The sequence below is a fragment of the Lissotriton helveticus genome, chromosome 8, assembly GCF_964261635.1.
Source record: "Lissotriton helveticus chromosome 8, aLisHel1.1, whole genome shotgun sequence".
Taxonomy (NCBI): domain Eukaryota; kingdom Metazoa; phylum Chordata; class Amphibia; order Caudata; family Salamandridae; genus Lissotriton; species Lissotriton helveticus.
In genome coordinates, this window is record NC_136069.1 from 1,681,025,066 (window position 1) to 1,681,047,132 (window position 22,067).

General features: G+C 44.7%; 1 protein-coding gene across 1 annotated transcript in view; it reads left to right on the forward strand.

Annotated features, from left to right (window-relative positions):
* Positions 1 to 22,067, forward strand: part of LOC144774082 (NACHT, LRR and PYD domains-containing protein 12-like) — a 193,711-nt gene that overhangs the window by 155,319 nt on the left and 16,325 nt on the right. Inside the window, exon 6 of the mRNA XM_078659109.1 lies at positions 16,904 to 17,074. Within this exon, the coding sequence (XP_078515235.1) occupies positions 16,904 to 17,074 (171 nt within the window). The remainder of the gene's footprint in view (positions 1 to 16,903; positions 17,075 to 22,067) is intronic.

Sequence of the window (22,067 nt, forward strand, 5' to 3'; positions counted from 1 at the left end):
ATTAGGCAGGTGCGGTATTCTGTCCAAATATGGGTTTTCCGCTAGCTCAATTACCGGTTTTCTAGTCACTCGCACCTAAACCCAATTATTTCCTTTGGATGGGGAGGTCCCATTCCTACTAAGGCGCTGCCGCTTGCATTTCGGCCTCGCGCATGCTCCGTTGGTTCTGTCACAGGCACGCATGCTCTGCATGGAGATATTGGTTAGCCGCGCATGCGCAGTCGTGGATGGGCGCTGCCGCTTAGCATCTCGGCTTCGCGCAAGCTCCGTTGTTTCTGTCAAAGGCACGCATGCTCTGCAAGGAGATATTGATTCAGCAGCGCATGCGCTGTCGTGTGGTTGGACGCCTGAGTCTTGCTATGCTTAATAGAATAGAGGACTATGTGGAAATGGTGCCCCATGATCTCCTTTAGGTCAATGCACGCTGAAGTTAATAAAAAGGGTTTATTATAAATGAGTTAATTTAAATAATATGGGATTTCAAAAGCTACAGAATTCATGCCTGTATGATACTCAAAATAAACATACAATCGTATTGTTGCAGTGACCAAGGTTCCCAAAGGGCATCTTTACAGAGGATGATAGTCTCAACATCACAAATGATATAGGGTAACTTTACACAATGTATGTGGGTACATGGCTCTTGTCCAGAATAGGACAGATGGTTTGGACCTTCTCAGTTTTGTGTTGCCCTTAGTTGGATAGTTGTGACCACAGAACATCATCATTGAGTCCATGAATATGCGTGCCCAAGCGAAACACCCATCTTTGTTCCTTTTGGAACAAGCCGTTTTCAGATGGTAGTGATTCAATAATTGTCCACCTTAGGTCATTGACACAATGCTGTTCTTCTAAGTAATGTGTTGCCATTTTGGTAGTGCTTTTTTTGCACCGGACATTACTTTTGTGCTCACTTAGTCTCGTTTTCACTGCTCTGGTGGTCATCCCCACGTATTCCAAACCGCAGGGACAGGTTATTAAGTAGACCACGTTTTTGGTGTTACAGTTAGTGAAACGTTGTTGCTCCCAAATTGTGCCGTTTCTGAATGTGAGAGTCTTGCTCTTTTGTGTCAAGTGACAACTGCTACAATTGCCACAGGAAAAATGGCCTTGGATCCCGACTGGGTTCGTCCTTGTATCCGTCCTTGTTTTTGGTCTGGTATGCACCAGGATGTCCTTCAGGTTCCGTCCTCGACGATGTGCGTGCATTGGTTTCTCCAGATGTAGGGTGCCACAATTAAGAATGGACCAGTGTTTGTTTATAATTTTAGACACTTCATTGGACACAGTGCTGTAGGTAGTGACACAAATCGGTCTTTTTTTATCACTAATCTCACGTTCTCTTTCTTCTAAGAGAGCTTCCCTGTGGTTGTTTCTTGCCCTCTTCATGGCTTTGTTGATTGTCTTTTCTGAATACTGCCTTTGCAGAAGTTTTTTCTTTAGGTCACAAGCCTGTGACCTATACTCGGTCAGTTCGGTGCAGTTACGCCTTAATCGTAGAAATTGGCCATATGGCAAGTTCTCTCTTAAATGTCTAGGATGAAAACTATCATACCTTTGAAGACAATTTCTCGCAGTCGGTTTAAAATGGGTGGTGCTTTTCAATTTTCCACCTTCTGTATAGACATTCAGGTCCAGAAAGACCAAGGATTGGTCTGACACAGTACTGGTGAATTTCAGAAAGGCATTTTGATTGTTCAGCCATGTTAGAAAATCCATCGTTGACCTGTGATCTCCATTCCAGATGACGAAAACGTCATCTATATACCTTTTCCAGGTATCAATTTTGCTCCTATATGGGTTATCTGAATGCAGTATTTTATTTGTCTCCAAATGGTGGACGTATAACCCTGCCAGACTAGGAGCAAAGGTACTGCCCATGCTGGTACCATGGCTTTGCAGATAAAGAGTCTGTTTGTACTGAAAAAGTTCTGTTGTAATGCCAACGAGATACATTCCAGGACCACACCTCTCGGTGTTTGGTACTTCCAGGGAGTAGTGAATAGTACCTCTTCGATGATTTGGAGTGTTTCGTCATGTGGCAAACTCGTGTACAGACTCTCCACATCTAAACTCATCAGGAGTTGTGTGGAGGGGTCAAAATCTCTGTTGTCTAACATTTGTAGAACGGATTTAGTGTCTTTCAGATAAGTCGTTGTGGACTGGACTAAAGGTGGTAAGAAGGCATCCGCAAATTTGGAGAGGGGTTCTAGAATAGAACCGATCCCCGACACAATCGGTCTGCCCGGTGGATTGGTCATGTTTTTGTGAATCTTGGGGATGCAGTAAAAATAGGGGGTGCGTGGTGTAGGTTGTTTCAAGAACTCGGCCTCGTTTCTGCTCAACCAATCGTGCGCAAGCCCCTCTTCGATCATGCCTCCTATCCTAGTGCGGAGTCTCTCGGTAGGGTCATCCTGTAAGACTGTGTAGTTTCGTCTATCTGATAACAATCTCAGACACTCAGTGTCATATGCCTTTGTTGTCTGAACCACAATGGCCCCACCCTTGTCCGCGGGTTTTATGATTATTCTGTCATTGTCAGCAAGTTCTCTTATGGCTTGTTGCTCATGTTTGTTTAAACCACATACCCAAGGGGTAACAGATACAGGACTACGACCTAAGTCCACATTCACACCTCCTGACTCCTCTCTACCTATCGAAATATTAACTTTCAAAAAGGCGATCATGACAGAAGTCAACAAAATTAACCTGTCAACAACTAAGGTTTTCCATAATACCAACAAACATGAGCAACAAGCCATAAGAGAACTTGCTGACAATGACAGAATAATCATAAAACCCGCGGACAAGGGTGGGGCCATTATGGTTCAGACAACAGAGGCATATGACACTGAGTGTCTGAGATTGTTATCAAATAGACGAAACTACACAGTCTTACAGGATGACCCTACCGAGAGACTCCGCCCTAGGATAGGAGGCATGATCGAAGAGGGGCTTGCGCATGATTGGTTGAGCAGAAACGAGGCCGAGTTCTTGAAACAACCTACACCACGCACCCCCTATTTTTACTGCATCCCCAAGATTCACAAAAACATGACCAATCCACCGGGCAGACCGATTGTGTCGGGGATCGGTTCTATTCTAGAACCCCTCTCCAAATTTGCGGATGCCTTCTTACGTCCTTTGGTCCAGTCCACAACGACTTATCTGAAAGACACTAAATCCGTTCTACAATGTTAGACAACAGAGATTTTGACCCCTCCACACAACTCCTGATGAGTTTAGACGTGGAGAGTCTGTACACGAGTTTGCCACATGACGAAACACTCCAAATCATCGAAGAGGTACTATTCACTACTCCCTGGAAGTACCAAACACCGAGAGGTGTGGTCCTTGAATGTATCTCGTTGGCATTAAAACAGAACTTTTTTCAGTACAAACAGACTCTTTATCTGCAAAGCCATGGTACCAGCATGGGCAGTACCTTTGCTCCTAGTCTGGCTGGGTTATACGTCCACCATTTGGAGACAAATAAAATACTGCATTCAGATAACCCATATAGGAGCAAAATTGATACCTGGAAAAGGTATATAGATGACGTTTTCGTCATCTGGAATGGAGATCACAGGTCAACGATGGATTTTCTAACATGGCTGAACAATCAAAATGCCTTTCTGAAATTCACCAGTACTGTGTCAGACCAATCCTTGGTCTTTCTGGACCTGAATGTCTATACAGAAGGTGGAAAATTGAAAAGCACCACCCATTTTAAACCGACTGCGAGAAATTGTCTTCTAAGGTATGATAGTTTTCATCCTAGACATTTAAGAGAGAACTTGCCATATGGCCAATTTCTACGATTAAGGCATAACTGCACCGAACTGACCGAGTATAGGTCACAGGCTTGTGACCTAAAGAAAAAACTTCTGCAAAGGCAGTATCCAGAAAAGACAATCAACAAAGCCATGAAGAGGGCAAGAAACAACCACAGGAAAGCTCTCTTAGAAGAAAGAGAACGTGAGATTAGTGATAAAAAAAGACCGATTTGTGTCACTACCTACAGCACTATGTCCAATGAAGTGTCTAAAATTATAAACAAACACTGGTCCATTCTTAATTGTGGCACCCTACATCTGGAGAAACCAATGCACGCACATCGTCGAGGACGGAACCTGAAGGACATCCTGGTGCATACCAGACCGAAAACAAGGACGGATACAAGGACGAACCCAGTCGGGATCCAAGGCCATTTTCCCTGTGGCAATTGTAGCAGTTGTCACTTGACACAAAAGAGCAAGACTCTCACATTCAGAAACGGCACAATTTGGGAGCAACGACGTTTCACTAACTGTAACACCAAAAACGTGGTCTACTTAATAACCTGTCCTTGCGGTTTGGAATAAGTGGGGATGACCACCAGAGCAGTGAAAACGAGACTAAGTGAGCACAAAAGTAATGTCCGGTGCAAAAAAAGCACTACCAAAATGGCAACACATTACTTAGAAGAACAGCATTGTGTCAATGACCTAAGGTGGACAATTATTGAATCACTACCATCTGAAAACGGCTTGTTCCAAAAGGAACAAAGATGGGTGTTTCGCTTGGGCACGCATATTCATGGACTCAATGATGATGTTCCGTGGTCACAACTATCCAACTAAAGGCAACACAAAACTGAGAAGGTCCAAACCATCTGACCTATTCTGAACAAGAGCCATGTACCCACATACATTGTGTAAAGTTACCCTATATCATTTGTGATGTTGAGACTATCATCCCCTGTAAAAATGCCCTTTGGGAACCTTGGTCACTGCAACAATACGATTGTATGTTTATTTTGAGTATCATACAGGCATGAATTCTGTAGCTTTTGAAATCCCATATTATTTAAATTAACTCATTTATAATAAACCCTTTTTATTAACTTCAACGTGCATTGACCTAAAGGAGATCATGGGGCACCATTTCCACATAGTCCTCTATTCTATTAAGCATAGCAAGACTCAGGCGTCCAACCACACGACAGCGCATGCGCTGCTGAATCAATATCTCCTTGCAGAGCATGCGTGCCTTTGACAGAAACAACGGAGCTTGCGCGAAGCCGAAATGCTAAGCGGCAGCGCCCATCCACGACCGCGCATGCGCGGCTAACCAATATCTCCATGCAGAGCATGCGCGCCTGTGACAGAACCAACGGAGCATGCGCGAGGCCGAGATGCAGGCGGCAGCGCCTTAGTAGGAATGGGACCTCCCCGTCCAAAGGAAATAATTGGGTTTAGGTGCGAGTGACTAGAAAACCGGTAATTGAGCTAGCGGAAAACCCATATTTGGACAGAATACCGCACCTGCCTAATTGGCAATTCTGACCAACGTACTTAGGACAGCATGGTATAAATACCACCCACAGCTAGCTCTCACTACTATTCGAGCGGAGCTGTGTGTGGGGAAGACGGTGAATACTCGTCCCCGGTCTGTGAGTATATTTGGCAGGGCAATTGAACTTCTCTTCCAAAACCAGTGAGTAAGAATTGATCATCAACTCCTTTGTTCATTTTCTCATTTTTTTATCTGCTCCTGTTTATCTCTCTACTCAGATTGCACAAAATAGCAATTAACCCCCAGACGCCCCTGTGAGCTCATGAAGCAAGCAAACCATATCTACTAAGTATGACCTACATGTCCCTGATATTATAATTCAGACAGTCTTATGTGTTCCATGTGTTGTGTGTTTTGTAAGTCTTTTCTTTTACAGGGCAAACTGTGCTATATGGTTTGTTCCAGGTGACTGCACCTGTAGAACCTACCCACAACTTGGGTGACCATTTCTGTTTTTCTTTTTCTTTTTCAGGTCATGCAATTGCATGTATCCTGAGCAGAAACCGCTGTAGGCACATTATAGCCTTTTTAGTGGAGTAGTGTGGGTCACTGGTTAGAGGCGGCAGGCCTGAGAGCAGAAGTCAGCCTGGGACCAGGGTTCAATTCCCGACGCGGCAGGGTCGTGGACCTTGGTCAGCGGACTCGATAATTCTCGCTTCGGTGCTTACTCTAATCAGGGGTTCCACTCGGCAACTCTGGGCATTAGCTTGCCTAATCTCCACAACGGCCCCACCAATTCCGGGGATGCCTGGCTCCACCTTGGGGACTCCCAGCAAGGGACCATCCCACAGGGAAAGCCAGGACGGGTTCCCCAGAGTTATACAGCGCCGGGACGCCCCGTTGCTGGGGCAGCTGTGCGCTTTACAAGTATACTACATTTACATTTACATTTACATTTATCACTTAAAAATATCACTTTTTGTTAACTAACATTATTTTTTGAGTTATTAATAAGAAAAACGTGAGTAAGGTGGGGAAGTTGTGCTCCCGTCCTGAAGAAGGAGCGTTTGCTCCGAAACATGTCGACGCACACATGAGGTACTGTCCATTATCATGACAGATGTTACCTCGCACTTCACTTCTTTTTTATAGTGCCAGCCCGAGGTCCTGAATAAAAAAATGTCCTTCACCTACGAGCCAGGTACTTTTTAAACCAGTCACTATCTACCACCACTCACTTATTTGCTTTATCACATGCACCACACACACCACACATAGTCATTCATCAGTGCTCCCGCGTAGTCGTAGGTCGTAGCACGCCGCATCCCGTTAGAGGGGTGCGAAGACCCCGATGATGAAGCATGACACCAAGGGGCCTTTTGGTGTGTGAGGGGTATTTTAAAAAACACTGAGTGCTCCCATATCCCTTGGGTAACACATCTCCTTTGGTAGGATTCCTTTTGTTTATACATGTTAGCTTGTGGAGTAAGAATCCTACTTCGTTTACTCTACCTCCCTTCTTTGTTAATTTTGTTGCCCTACTTAGCCTTCCACACTATTTAATTGGACCGGGTTTTCTTGCTGTTACTACTGTTTACTCATAGGCCTCCTGAAATGTCCCCAATCAAAATTAAAGACACACAATGCAGCAAGTGCAACATTATCTGCCTCACCAGGCCTTGTAGAATGCCTCAAAATATCTTGGGAGTGAGGTTCTCATCTGTAACTCAGACCATTTTTGCTGACAAATATCAGTAAACTCATGTAAAAACGCCAACCTTCTCCATCTTCAACTCACTGCTCTATAGAAGACTTTCTGTTATTTCTTTTGAACCTCAAAAACTCCAGGACTTCCTAAGGAAAGACATTGGTGATCTTTGGAAACTAGAATCCAATATCTTTGTTACATAGCATGGTCAACATTCATAGGACAATCATGCTACTATCCTCTGACATCACTCTGCACACTTCTTCACCTTTTTTGTGACCGTAGAAGTTTACAAATCTCAATACTTTACCTTTTTTCTCTTTTTTCTCCCCCACCAACTTGTTCCTCACTTTCCCAACACTGGACTGCAACATTCTCCACTACTCCTATATCCTCTCTCATTAGCAACCTGTCTCATTTGCCACCTACTTCTCTCCCACCCCTTATTGACCCTTCTTATTAGCCAATAACATCCTTCACCATCAACTCCCTAACACCTCATCCCCCCTCTCAGGCCTCTATCTCTGTTTTGTACTTTGGTTTTGCCCATTCCACTCGCCCAGATTTCTTGCTTTTTGGATCACCCAGTTTTGGACTATTCACTGTGGGTGAGTCTCACTACCTGTGTCTTACCCAAAGTAATAACATGGCAAATGGACTGCACTTGTTTACCGCCAGAGTCCGTCTTTAAAGATAAGGCCACTGTGACACAGCAAGGGTAAGGGTCACTTGGCTGGTTACAAGTGAAAGTCTGTGCACACATGTGTGGGCTGCACGTGGGAGACTACTTTTGTTCACAGCCTTGTAACTGTGCACAGATAGCTTTGAGCAAGGGGAACTCTAGATATTCTACTGGGATAGGCCTTCTAATGTTAGTGGACACTAATATGGAAAGTCAGTATCATTTTACTGTTTTGCCTATGGTGACACTTTATTATACATATAGGGAGAAAACTGCCTTAGAGTGCATTTTTGCTTCCCCTTGGCTTTCAGAGACCATTGACATCTTGAATTGGAGTATAACCTATGCGGGAAAACCAACTATGCAACTTTCAAGATATCTGTACACCTTATGGGTCATCCAGAGTTTTCATATTTCTCTGGCGCAGCTCAAGATCAGAACCTAGGCCTTTTGACATTTTGCTGTGCCCAGTTAATTGCATTTCTCTCCAGCAGCAGAAACAAAGGCCTCCCCATCAAAGGCAACAATTACCAGCACTTCACCCAGATCTGAAGGCGGAAAGGGGTGGGGTGGAATGATATTTATCAGTCACCCAGCTGTCACGCTCTAACTGGGATGGGCCTGCCCAAGGCCACTGAACAAAGTAGAGTGCCCAGAAACCAAAGTGGGGGTTGGTCTATCTTTGCACTTTGAGTGTGCAAATCCCTGGTATTGATGCCAGCGTGGGGAAGAGCTGAGATCCTGGGATCTATTGTGGCCAGTGACTCCTGGATGGCACCATTTTGAACTGTTGCAGCATGCTCAACAGTAGGTATTAGGCAGGTGTGGAGAGGTGACGTGGCACTGTAGGATTTGCCTGGGGTGTCTGACTTCTAGAACCTTCTTCTTCCCTTTAAAAACTGTCACACAAGGGGTGACTCTCCCATGCCTGTAGACTTTTCAACAATTCACTTCTGGATTCTGGGACTGCCATAGAAAACTGGAAGGAGGACCCCCTGACACTCACACATGACCAAGGACTTTGCCCAGTTGAGCACAGGACCAGTGGGTCTCCCCAAGGGCCAGTGAGGTTGGCCCCCTTAAAACCCTTGCGGACTAGTTGGGAGAAAGATCTGGACATTTCTGTGCTCAGAAACCAACATTCAGGGGAGATATGGGACAGGGAATCAGGCGGAGCAGCTCTGATGCTAGCATTGATTTGGAGGTGAGGAGGTAGCTGCAACTGCCCTTGATGGCAAGAGTGTGTCACTAGGAGTAAAATGAGCCCAGGATTGTCCAAATCAGCATAAAAGGGCCCGCGTTTAACTTTTGGCATTTCTATGTTTGGGGACCTATGAACTTTTCGCATCTTTGAACAAATTCCCCTGGGGTGGGCCCGGGCTGAGGGACGGCTTAAGGTAGGGGCGTGGATACCGGTGCCAAGTTCCTCCCTGGCTCTTTTTAAGAAAGGAGATCAGGGTATTGCAGGGAAAGACTCCCACATGGAGGACCTCTGGTTTATTAGCACCTGGATCGTAGGAGCTATACCCTCATCTGCCTCTTTGGTACTGATGGACACCTAGCAGAAGGGCCTCTTCTCTGTTTTATTTTATTTATTTATTTATTTTAAAAGTTTTGTATAGTGCGAACATAACCCTTGAGGGTATCAGATTACTTTACATGACAAGAAGATGATTAACAATTGGTCTGGTAAATAGGAAAACATATGCGTGAGAGCCTAACATATCTTACAGTAAAATAGGATACCAAAAATTGGGATGGATTAAAGTCAGTCCTCGGAAGGAAAATCCACACAGGAGTTTTGTGTCTAAACCTTTTCAATGTCATCGATTTATTGACTTAGGGTAAGAACTTAGATAGTAGATAGGATTTGGCTACTTTTTTGAAGGAGGCTGTAGAGGAAATTAATCGAAGATCCGGTGGTAAAGAGTTCCATATCTTGGTTGCGATTGCCGAGAACGCTCTGGTGTTCATTTTATTTTTGTGGGTATGTTGGGGTTTCAGAAGCAAGGTGAACGCACTTCGTGCGGTTCTGCTGCCTCCTGATTTTTCAGCTTTCGGGCCAGGTAATTGGGGGTATTGAAGTGTACCGCTTTATGCGTCATTTATCCAATTTTCAGTTGGATTCTTGCTTCATATGGTAGCCAGTTTAAGGATTTTAGGGCTGGTGAGTTGTGCACGTTTCTTATAATTCCCAGGATGAGTCTTGCTGCAGCGTTGATGGAGGCTCTTAGAGGGGCTAGTTTGTAACTAGGTAGGCCATATAGTGTGGAACTACCGTAATCCAGTCTGGGCAATACTAGAGCTTGGACCGCTTGTTGTAGGTCTTCGTGTGGTAGGTAGTGTTTAAGTTTCCGAGAACACTCAGTTGGTAGTTCGCTCTAGTGGTTGCACTAATGTGATCCTGCATATTTAGGTGCTTGTCTAATGTAATGGCTAAATATCTAGCAGAGTCTATGATGTGGGGCAAGCAATTGAGGGCTGTAAGATGTTTCATCCATAGATCAATCTTGGGGTTGTTATTCGGCAGCGACATGAGAAGAAATTCAGTTTTGGCCACATTGAGTTGAGATGGTCAATTGTGAGCCAGAGGTGCGTGTTTTGTAAGATGGAATTGAGGGATATGATGTCCTCTGGGGAGGTGATTTTGAGATACAGCTGAGTGTCATCAGCATACATATGGAAGTGGATGCTCGCAGTTTTTAGGAGCTTTGCCAGTGGTTACAGGAATAGGTTAGAGAGAATGGGTGAGAGGGAGGATCCTTGAGGGACCCCAAGAGTGAATGCATAGGACTTGGAGAGAGATTGATTCATTTTGACTCTTAAGGATCTATTTAGGAAGAATGAAGATAACCATTGTAGTACGACCCCTGATAGGCCCATCCTTTGTTCCAGTAGTTTCAATAGATTATCGTGTTTGACAGTCTCAAAGGCAGCCGATAAATCCAGTAATATTAGAAGGCATGATTCATTATGATCCAGAATTTTTAGTATGTCATCTACTATATGAGTAAGTGAAGTTTCCGTGCTATGATCTTGACGGAAGCCTGATTGGTGTTGCTCGGGGAGTTGGAAGTTTTCTTTGTGATTGCAGAGTTGGTTCTGTATGCATTTTTCTAAGAGCTTTGCCAGCGTGGGGATGTTGGAGATGGCCAGAAGTTGTTAGGATCGTGACAGTCTGCCCTAGGTTTTTTTAAGCTTGGTGTTATTGTCCTACTTTTAGGCAGTCAGGGATAATGCCTTGACATAGTGAGGCATTTACAATCTTGGACCATAGTGGGAGAATACGGGTTTTGATCTCTTTGAATATGCTGGGAGGTAGAGGGTCCATTAAGTGGTTAGATGGGTGTAAAGAAGAAACATTTTTGTACATTTCATGTTCGCTGATTAGGGAGAAGGTGTTCCAAGTGGCATTGTTTTTGGAAGGGGGCCAGGGTGGTTCCTGCCCGTCTGTAAATTGGGAGGTGTATGAGAGACTGACTGGAGTAGCCAGTGGTGTCTCCTTCACTAGTTGAATTCATTCTAAATTTTTGTAGTTTTTTCCTTAAGGAAGGTGGCCAGTTCTTCGCAGCTTGGAAGTGTGCTAGAACCAGAGTCCAACGGGTCTGATGTTTTGCGTGATTGTTCCTTGACTATTTGAATAGTTTTTTGAGCCAATTTTTGGCTTGGTCAAGTTGTGTTCTGAGTAAATTAGCTTTTCCTTGTCTTATTCTTCAATTGTAAGCGTTCCTCATTGATCTTTGGCGTTTTAGGGATTCCATGGAGGGGGAGTATCTCCAAGCTCTTTCTGCTGTTCTAAGATTGTGTCTTTCTGAGTTAAAGTTATCATTGAACCATGGTTTTGAATTTTTATTGGAACTATTTTTCAGTTGAAGGGGAGCAATGGAGTTCATGATTTCCTGTATAGAGGTATTGAAGTAGTCTTTGAGGTCATTGACATCTTCCATGTTCGTCTGTGGGATCAAGGTGTTATTGCATTGGGTGGTTTATATTACGGAGATCCGTTTTCCAAAGTTTTATTTTCTTTGGTTGGCTATTCTTTGGGTCCTCCTTTAAGTTGATGAGGAAGGTGATGCGATAGTGGTCTGTCCTGTCACATAGGGTAATACACTCTAGGGTAATAGTGTCCGACTTAGAGACAATCAGGTCCAGAGTCTCACTCTTGTGTGTTGGTCTGTCGCAAATTAGGGACAACTCATTGTTTAATAGTAAGAATTCACCGAGGGGGTCATTCAGGTAATTTCAGTGTAGATTAAATTCACCAAGGAAGACCTGCGGTCCTTGAACTTTATCATTCATTGTGATCATTTCCATGATTTGTTCAATGAACAATTAGTTATTGCCTGAACAGTGATAAAAGGCCGGTATATTACATATGGATTTGTTGTTGCCTGGGATATTCATGCTAAGATGAATGAAAGTGTGTTGTGAGAGATGCAAGCTATTCCACCTCCCTTTTTGTTGGGTCTATCTAGTCGAATGATCCTGTGATTAGGTGGGACTAGTAGATGTATGATGGGATGAGTAGTTTAACGACGTTTCCGTGAGGATAACTATATCCAACTTATGTGAGAGAATGAGGTCATAGATATCTGCTGCGTGTTAATACTCACTGGTTCCACAGTGTTGATAAACCCTACATTGTAGGGCCCAGGTTTGATATGGCACAGTAGCTAAGTCATGCTCCTGCCATGTGGTGAGCACTGTCAAGAGCGCCATTGCCCCACTCTGTACTTTTACACTAAGAAGGGCGAAAGTTGTGAAGATGATATCCGGGGCTGCCGGATAATTGTCAAATAGGTGTTCATCTTATATTTCCAGTCAACTGACACCAGTTACAGTGAAGATGATGCATGCCCACATTGTATTTGTCTGGTCTGTGGCTAGCAGTGCACCATACCTGAGCCGTATCTCGACGGTTTCTATTTAGGAAAGGCCTTCCCAAGACGGTTCCGCATAACAGAGACCCTCCCTGTGGAACAAAGATGCATGTGGCAGCTTCTGTCCTACCAACTCAGGGGTGTTAGCCACTAGGGTGCGGACAGCACATGTTTTACCTTTTTCTAGCGTGCTGACTAGGGGAAAAGACAAAAGTAATCTACTACACACTTTTACTTGTTTGCCATATGCCACATGGTGGGACTTAGGATCTGATGTAGTCTCTTGCCCAATGATGCTGTCTGTGGATGGACCTTCACCCCGTGGATTCTGCCGAACTTCTAATCAATTATGGCGTCTTTTCACCGATCTTTCTGTGTAGATGTGAATACGATAAGGCCTGGGTCCTTCCTTCGACAGCAGTCAGGCTCAATGAACCAATCCCACTTATCTGGTTCCGCAAAATGTTGCTTGGATTTTAATTTACCTTAATTAAATGAAAAGGCAAGAGGTATTTGGCAAAACAGGAACAAGTTGGTTTAATTTAATGCTGCGACCAGGACAGCCTTGACAGAGTGTGTCTGCTCAAAGTCTCTTGGTGAACAAAGTTTTGGCTGCTGTTATATACAGCTGAAGAGGTACAATAAAGCAATTTTCTACATTGCCTAAAAGCTTTTCAGTTGCAAATCAACAAGCACGGGCATCTGATAAGGCTCTCGATCTCGAGGGTGGCTAGTGTGGGCCAATGTGTATGTGTCCAGATGTCCGGCCTGAGAAGCACAAGATCACTATGTGTGGTGTGCAAGTGGTGTCCCTGTTGGTTAAGTGTTTCCATCTACATGTTGTACCTAGCTTTAGGGAATTTTTGGGAAATGCGAGCCTTTGGCCAAAACCTGTTTTGTTAGGGCCAAATTCCTCTGACTTGTTTGTGGTGCATCTGTCTGTCCGTGGGATGGATCAGGGTTTTCCCTGGGTGCATGTTTGTCTTTAGGGTACGAGAGGCCACATCTGTAGCCTGGTATTCAATAGGCATGGGTTTGGGTCGTAAGAGTTGTATAGCCACATATCTCTGACTCCAGGGTTGATGGGGAGGTCACCTTGGGTGAATCAACAGCAATGATGTGAGTTTACCAGAACTCTTGAAAATAATATGGCAGTCACTGGTATACTTTCTATCAACATCCTTAACATTGTGCATACATTGACATTGTTCTTACTGGTATTGACACTGTTAAGTTTGCTTAGGTCATAATGTCCAACCGCATTGTTCCTATTGGTAACAGTATCATCATTTGAGCCTGGATTATGACATACATTGATATCGTTATTGCCCAGGTCGGCACGTCTATGCTTGTAAAGGTTATGACATACATTGACTTTGCATTGATGGGTATTGACATGTCCATGAGGGCACAGGTTATGATGTACATTGGTAATACATTTATTGGCAATGCATTTATTGACACATCACAGTAATCATTGACATTGTATTCACCCATTCCAACTGTGGGTATGACGTGGCCAAGGGGGGCATCTGGTGAGTCATATACATCAGGAGCGCCTAGGTGTATCTCGCCTATCCTGAATTCACCTACTATGGGTATGATGTGGCCAAGTGGGTCATCTGATGAGTAATATGCATTAGGACTGCCTAGGTGCATGTCGCCTATCCTGAATTCTCCTGCTGTGGGTATGACTTCGCTAAGGGTGGCATCTGATGAGTTATATGCATCAGGACCGCCTAGGTGTGTCTCGTCAATCCTGAATTCTTCTACTGTGGGTATGACATGGCCAAGGGGTCATCTGAAGAGTTATATGCATCAGACCCCCTAGGTGCAACCTGTCTATCCTGACTTCTCCAGCTGTGGGCATGACATGGCCATGTGGGATACCTGGTAAGTTATATGCATCAGCACCACCTAGGTGCACCTTGTCTATCCTGACTTCTCCTACTGTGGGTATGACATGACCAGGTGGGTCACCTAATAAGTTAAATCCATCAGCCCGCTTTGGGTCCCCTTGTCTGTACTGGCTTCTCCTACTGTGGCTATGACATAGCTAAGTGTGGCACCTGAATAGATATATGCATCAGCACCACCCAAATACTTCTTGTCGATCTGACTTCCAAAACTGTGGGTATGACATGACAATGTGGGTCACCTGGTAAGTTATATGCATCAGCACCTCCTAGGTGCATCTCGTCTAGCTTGACTTCTCTTATTGTGAGTATGGCAAGACTAAGTGGGGAACCTGATAAAATGTATGCTTCAGGAATGTCTAGGTGCATCTCATCTAGCCTGACTTCTACTGCTGGGGGTATGATGTGGCCAAGTGGGGCATTTGATAAGTTATAAGCATCCGGACGGCCTAAGTGCATCTCGCCTCTCCTGCTTTCTCCTACTATGGGTATGGCATGGCCAATGGGACCCTGATGTGTTATATGCATCAGCACCGCCTAGGTGCATCTCATCTATCCTGACTTCTACTGTGGGTATGATGTGGCCAAGTGGGCACCTGATAAGGTATATGCATCAGCACCACCTAGGTGCATCTTGTCTATCCTGAGTTCTCCAACTGTGGGTATGACGTGGCTAAGTGGGGCATCTGATAAGTTATTTACATCCGGATGGCCTAGGTGCATCTTGTCTATCCTGCCTTCTCCTACTGTGGGTTTGACATATGGCCAAGAGAAGCAGATTATATGTTCATCAGCACCACCTAGGTGCATCTTGTCTATCCTAACTTCTCCTACTGGGGGCATGATGTGGCCAAGTGGGCACCTGACGTTTTATATGCATCAGAAACGCCTAGGTGCATCTCATCTATCCTGACTCCTCCTAATGGGGGTATGAGAGGTGGGCTTGTGAATTGCTGTAGTGGGTCCTGCTTGTACCTGTGACTGTTTGTCCCATTAAGTCAGATGGCGAAACTGGTGCTGGAAATAATAGGAGACTAATATGTGATGGTGACTTAGGGAACTACCACATTTTGATGGCATGTTGATATTCAAGTCCTTGTAGTTGTATTAATGAAAAATCTTATAAACAAATGTTAGAAAAAACAACTGCGCCTCAATTTTTACCAATTTCTTGACAGTGATTTAGGCATCAACTGTTCTGGAGAGTTCCTAGAAATCAAGCTGTTTTATTTACATAGCACCTCTTAATGCCACTGCTGGTGCTTGTAGTCCTCCATCGATGGGTAAAGGTTTTTCCTTGCCTGCAGTAAAGGCTTTTAATTGATTGCATAGTGATTATTGCAACACATGCTGCTTTAATACATTGGGGGCTTTCTGGCTCACTTCATGTGGAATTATTTGATGATACTCTTTTAATAATTTTTAAGAACAATTCATTATGATTTTTTCTCGTCCTTTCGAAAAGATTGGTTTTGTATGTCCAGTTGTTCCAGCATATCTTCAACATATAAATCCAGCCATTGTGCTTTTTGAATATGTTTGAATTATAATCCTTTGTGACACACACAGCAACATCTCTATGGAAGCAAACTTATAAATTTTGTCCCATTTTCTTGTAGTTTGGTAACATGTTAGTCCTGATGATGACAATGTGAGAGAACATTTGTTTGTACATTTTTTGACTGCCCAGGTTCCCAGGATCACATTCTTGCCCAGAGGAGCCAGCAAGAGCCACATTGTGCTTACATAGCAGAGCTGCTGAAATTACCACACATGACAAGTGGGATCTTTAGAACAGACTTTCTATGATCCCTCAAGGTTATACTGTTTAAGAGGATTAAGCTTGCCCACTCTAGAGTAAGAATGACAATAGGGCAAACACAAATTGCACAGGTACCACCAAGAGAGCAGTGGTGACCGTAAGCGCTCTTACACAGGGGACCCTCACAGACTCTGCTAGCCCCTCATTCGCAACTCCACAGCCACCTGCTGAACCTTGTTGATCTCCCAATAGACCAAGTGGAGGAGCAAGCACCAGGTAGTAGAAGAAAATGTGAACACAATTTTAAGAGACTAGTGGGTAAAGAACTCTGACCAAACCTTTTCTATGTATGAATAACAACAATCATATTAATAGACAGGTAGCTACAGTAACTGCTAAAGTTCTGACTTGACTATTCGCACCACAGCAGAGTGTCTCCAGCATAAAACATTTATTTCAACATGTATTAATATGCCCATTTAGTTCTGCCGCTGCTAGTCTGAGAATTCCCCTCATGAGATTCTTATACAAATAGGGTCTGGTGGATGTTTAAACTGGAAATATGTCATTAGATTTGAGTAAGTCAAAGACGGGATTAGAAATGAAAATTAAACTGAAGTTGTGATACATCTGTCTGTGCTTTGCTTTATTCCTATGTATATCTCTTCTGTCCTGCAGGTTGGTTAAGTGTTCTCTCACAGATTCAAGCTGTGAAGATCTTGCTTCTGTCCTTAAAACAAACCCATCTCTCAAACACCTGAAGCTGAACGGAAATAAACTGGGAGACTCAGGAGCAAAAAAGCTGTGTGAAGGCCTAAAACATCCTGAATGCAAACTACAAGAACTGAGGTACAGAGCAGTGTGTTTCTTATTCTTATCACATTATTGATTGATAAAATATACATTGTAGATGGTGATCGTATATATATTTACTGAAACAACCAAAGGTTAAAGAGACGTTATAGTTAGGCTGATATTTCACTCCTACAAAATCAGAGAATTTCAGCAGTTATAGCTGAGCTAACTATAACTCGCGCCTCGGCAAAGCAAGAGGTGCTGCCTGTAGTATGGGTCCCCTTCTCCCAACCGAGGGCATCCACTGCAAATGTCGGGGACCACAGGGGGAGCCTCAAGGCCCCCGTTGCCATCCCTGCTGGCTTCCCACCTCCTGTAGGAGCCTGCATTGCTTTGGGGACCAGCGAGCTGCAGAGCTCCCTTGGTTCCAAAGCAATGTTTGTGTCCCTGCTTTCTTCACAGCAGGCAGGGAAACAGACCTGCTCCGCTTATAACAAACAAGACCATTTTTGTTCTCGCTTGTTAAAATCGGATAACTTGTTTGCTATGTCTGAATCCCTGACATTGCTGAAGCCGGCCCTGAGGGGTTGCGGTCCCCAGGGCCATGTAGGACCCCTGGAGGGGGACCACGCATTCCGCCTTCTTTGTTCACATTTTCCCAGAGGAGGTGGTAGTCCCCAAGGCTGGGGGCCGCAACTGACCCCTTAATAATTGTATTTTAGCCCCGGGGAGGTGGTGGTCCACAGGCCAGCGGGGGAAGCCAAAGTGCCTCCCCAGCATTCATTTTCTTTAAGTTTGCCGCAGTTAGTGGTGGTCCCTGGAGCACGGGGGTCTGACAGGCCTCGCCCATATTGTTTTATCTAGCCCCATGGATGTGGCGATCCATTGGCAGGGGGGTCCACGAAGCCTCCCACATTATTGAAATAGCCCCGGGGAGGTGGCCATCACGAGGGCTTCGGGCGGGCCCACTGGGCCTACCCGCATTTATATTGAAAAGAGCCCCAGGGAGGTGGCGGACCCCGAGGCTTTGAATAGCCCGAGGAGGTGTGCCCTGTGTGCACCATCCTATATTTATTATATGCCCCCTGGACCTGGCTCACCCGGGGGCTCTTTAAAAGCAAGCGCGGGAGCCGGCGCTTGCTTTTTTTTGCTGCAAATTTGCAAATATCGCGATTTCACTGCAACCAAGGTTTTTATGCTGTGGCACGGTCTCAAGGGGTCACCAACACCATGACTTGGGGCTCAGAGTATTCTTACCCTGCCCACTTTTCTTTATTTTCACTTTATTTTTTGGGTCTCAGTGAAGCAGAGGCCCAAGATGGCTGCCGACACTTCCTGGTTGAAGTGTTGGCAACTAATCAGAGTAGGTCATTTCAACATAAATTTCTGAAAATCTACTGAACAGATTTACACCAAATAACAAAAAGCACAATCTGTGTAACAGAAGCTACCTTTCTGCAAAATTTGGTGTAATTCCGTCCAGCAGTTTAGGTTGTCGGTTCGCCAAAAACTCCTATGGGAATTAACTTTACAAATGTGCACTTATTTCGCGGCCCTATTTCTTGGTCCCTAATGCGCGGATCACCCCCAAACTTTTAATGACATACAAAGCCTACTTTGAAACTTTTTTGGGGAATATTCCATGAAGATTGGTCAAATGATGCCAAAGTTATAGGCAAGTCAAAAATGCTTTTCCTATGTTACGTTATAATATAGCATTTATTGAGCGCACTGTTACCCGTGGGTGTCCTGGCGCTATCTGAAATCTCCCTAAGGATTGAAACCAGGGTCATGCTGGTCAGCAAACAACCAAGTTTTAAAGGCTTTTCAGAAAGCCAGGAGGTTCAACATACCTCTCAAATACAGAGGAATCTAATTCCAAGCTCTGGCTGCATTAACTACAAAACTTTTACCACTGCATGTGGCTTTTTTTACAAACGGCACATGGACCAGTTTGGCGTCAGATGAGCGTAATGGTCTATATGTAGTATACCAGTACAGCCGCTCTTTTAGATAGCCAGGTCCTGCTCCGTAAAGTGCTTAATGAACCAGACACAATGCCTTGAACCGGGTACGCTTCCTAACTGGCAGCCAGTGCAATTTCCGTATCTCTTTCACTATAGAGGCGTATTTTGGAATGCCCAACACCAGTCTGGCAGCAGCATTCTGCAGGAGCTGCAACCTCTGCATTAAGCTTAACTGAATGTTAAAATACAGACTATTGCAGTAGTCCAGCCTCGACATGGTGAGGGAAGTAATAACTGTTTTTCGTCATTCTGTGGGTAAGAATGACAGAATTTTCTCGCACGACCTAAGCACAAAAGACGTGGCTGAGGTCACCACATTTATCTGGTCTTTAAAATTGAGCTTCTGGTCCACGTACACACCTAGGTTTTTAACGTTCCTGTTAGGGAGTTTAATTTAAGGCAGTTTTGGGCCATCCAAAACCCTTCGGCGTTCATACACTATTTAAAACGGAGAGCCGTGCTTTTTACCTCAGATGGAAATAATAATATTACACATTTGTAAAGAGTACCATCACCCGTAAGGGTCTATAGGCGCTGGGGGCCATCGGGAAGATTAAGTAAGCTATTGCCCAGAGTTACATGGTGCTGGGCTAATCTGCCGCCGGTGATCGAACCATGATCTCCAGATTCTGGAGTCAGTCGCCCTAGCTGCGGCGCCACACCTCTTCCCTAAAAGAGACGCCACAATTTGCGTATCATCTGCATAAGTAGTCAGACTAAACCCAAATGACCGAATAAGAGGCGCCAGAGAGGATACATATATATTACATAATGTCAGACTCAGTGAGGATCTCTGTGGGACCCCACATGGCAATGAAAAACGGTCTGATACAAATTCCCCCAGCGCCACCTGCTGACTCCGGTTCGACAGGAACGATCCTAAGAGTCTCCCTACTGCACCCCTTATACCAATATCCTGCAGCCGGTCCATCAACAGATCGTGATGGATGGTGTCGAATGCTGCAGAGAGATCTAGCATAATCAGAGCTGCCTTGCCACCTTGATCTAAAATAGTCTGAATATCTTCGGTGGATTTCAAAAGTGCAGCTTCAGTGCTGTGGCCCCCTCGAAAGCCATACTGCATTTGGTCCAGAGCTTGTGTGAGTTCCAGATGTTGGCTAACCTGCGTAGACAATTTTAGCCGGTATCGGAAGTCTGGACATTGGCCTGAAATTATTAAGATCTTTGGTGTCAAGGTTCGGTTTCTTTAATAAAGGCAGAATGGAGGTTTTTTTTCAGTCCAACGGGTAATAGTCTTCACTATACATCGAATTAAAAATGGATGTCAGGACACAAGCGACAGACTCTACTGCTAACTTTAGGATCACAATCGGTCAGCCCATCCTAAGGGGACCCAGATTTCACCTGCATCAGGAGTAACCCTGGGCGAAGCACTACGCTATGCTCGCGTAGTTTGTGCAACTTCGCACTACGCGAGCTGCACATAGCACAGTGCGAACACGCGTAGCGCAGCGTAGCGTAGTGCAGCGGTCATTTTTTGCTTGTTCGCATCATGTTCGTGACTGCGAGCAAGCAAAATGACATCCCGGCGAGACACTCAACGCGGGTAGGTCAGGTTTCTCATTGCGAGTGGTCGTGCATGCTCGCGATCGCTCGCAATGAGAAACTACCAGTTCGCATTGAGAAAGCTGCCGCTCGAGTAAAAATCTACTCGAGCGGCAGAAAACTACAGCTCGCACTATGCAATAAGCCGTTTTTAATGATTGCACAGTGCCGGATGCTGGTTCGCACTGTGCAATCATTGAAAATGCATCTTGCACAGTGCGAACATGCTACTACGCAGCTCGCGTATTGCTACGTGAAGTTCGCGTAGTGCGAAGTGCACTTCGCATAGCTTCGCGTAGCGCTACTTCGCGAACTACGCCCACCCTTAATCAGCAGGTTATCCGTTTCTGTGGTAGTAAACGGAGCAACATTGTCCAATGACTCTTTCTTATCAAGATGCAGGTTATCTGCTTGGCCCACCATGGTTTTCTGGGTTACATTGGTGAAAGCGGAACAAATGGTATTCACTTTCGCATAAAAGAAACTGGCCAAAGTTTCACAGAGCGCCTGACTAGGTGTGCATGTAATAGCCACTGGATTAGCCAAACTGATGACTGTATTAAGTAGTTCCCTAGCTGAGGTAGTAGCTCTATTGATTTTCATGGAGAAAAATAGAAGCTTTGCCTGATGAATCTGCTGTTTATATATGGCATGACCTTGTTTATACTCCTCCTTATCGTTATACTTGTACTCCGTTCTCCATCTTTTCTCCAGTTGTTTACAACTCAATTTTTTTCCTGAGTTCCTGTGTGTACCAAGGAGCGGAGGGTTGTCTTCTAGTGGTATAGAACTTTTTGATAGGAGCAAGCTTGTTCCCTGCTGTTTCCAGACAGAAAATGTAGGAACGTGTTGCCTTTTCTAGATTTGCGGGCTGTGTAAATATGGTCGTACGTCGCACAAATCCTCGGCCACTACTTTATTCCACGCTCTTTTCTCCAGTATTCTTTTTTTAACTGGTTTCTGAGGGTGGCGCTCAGGAATATTAGGTTTAAATACAACAGCTTTATGGTCCGGCCATGGTAGCGGAATAATATCAGCTATTCGTAAATGAGGATTGTTGGAAAAGATGCCATCAAGTATTTGTCCTGCCTGATGAGTCGCCTCTGTCACCAGTTTCTCTAAGTTACTACACTTCATCCAGTCTAGAAATTTGGCTGTGTATGGATCTGATCTAGTTTCCAAATGGAAATTAAAATCCCCTAGGATGGTATAGGAGCAAGCCATAATACCTGTTTCCATAATTTTGCGCACCTTCTCAATGAAGTGGGCTCTGAGGCCTGGTGGTCTATAGACAAGTGAGCCTTGGAAGGAATACTGGGGAGATAAACGGAAGGAGAAGTCTAGCGCCTCGCAGACTTCCAACTCCCCCGGGCTAAAAGAGAAGATAATGGAAGAGTGGGAGATCACAGAAAGTCCGCCCCCTCTTCCCTTTGGCCGTTCAAGGTGTAGCAAAC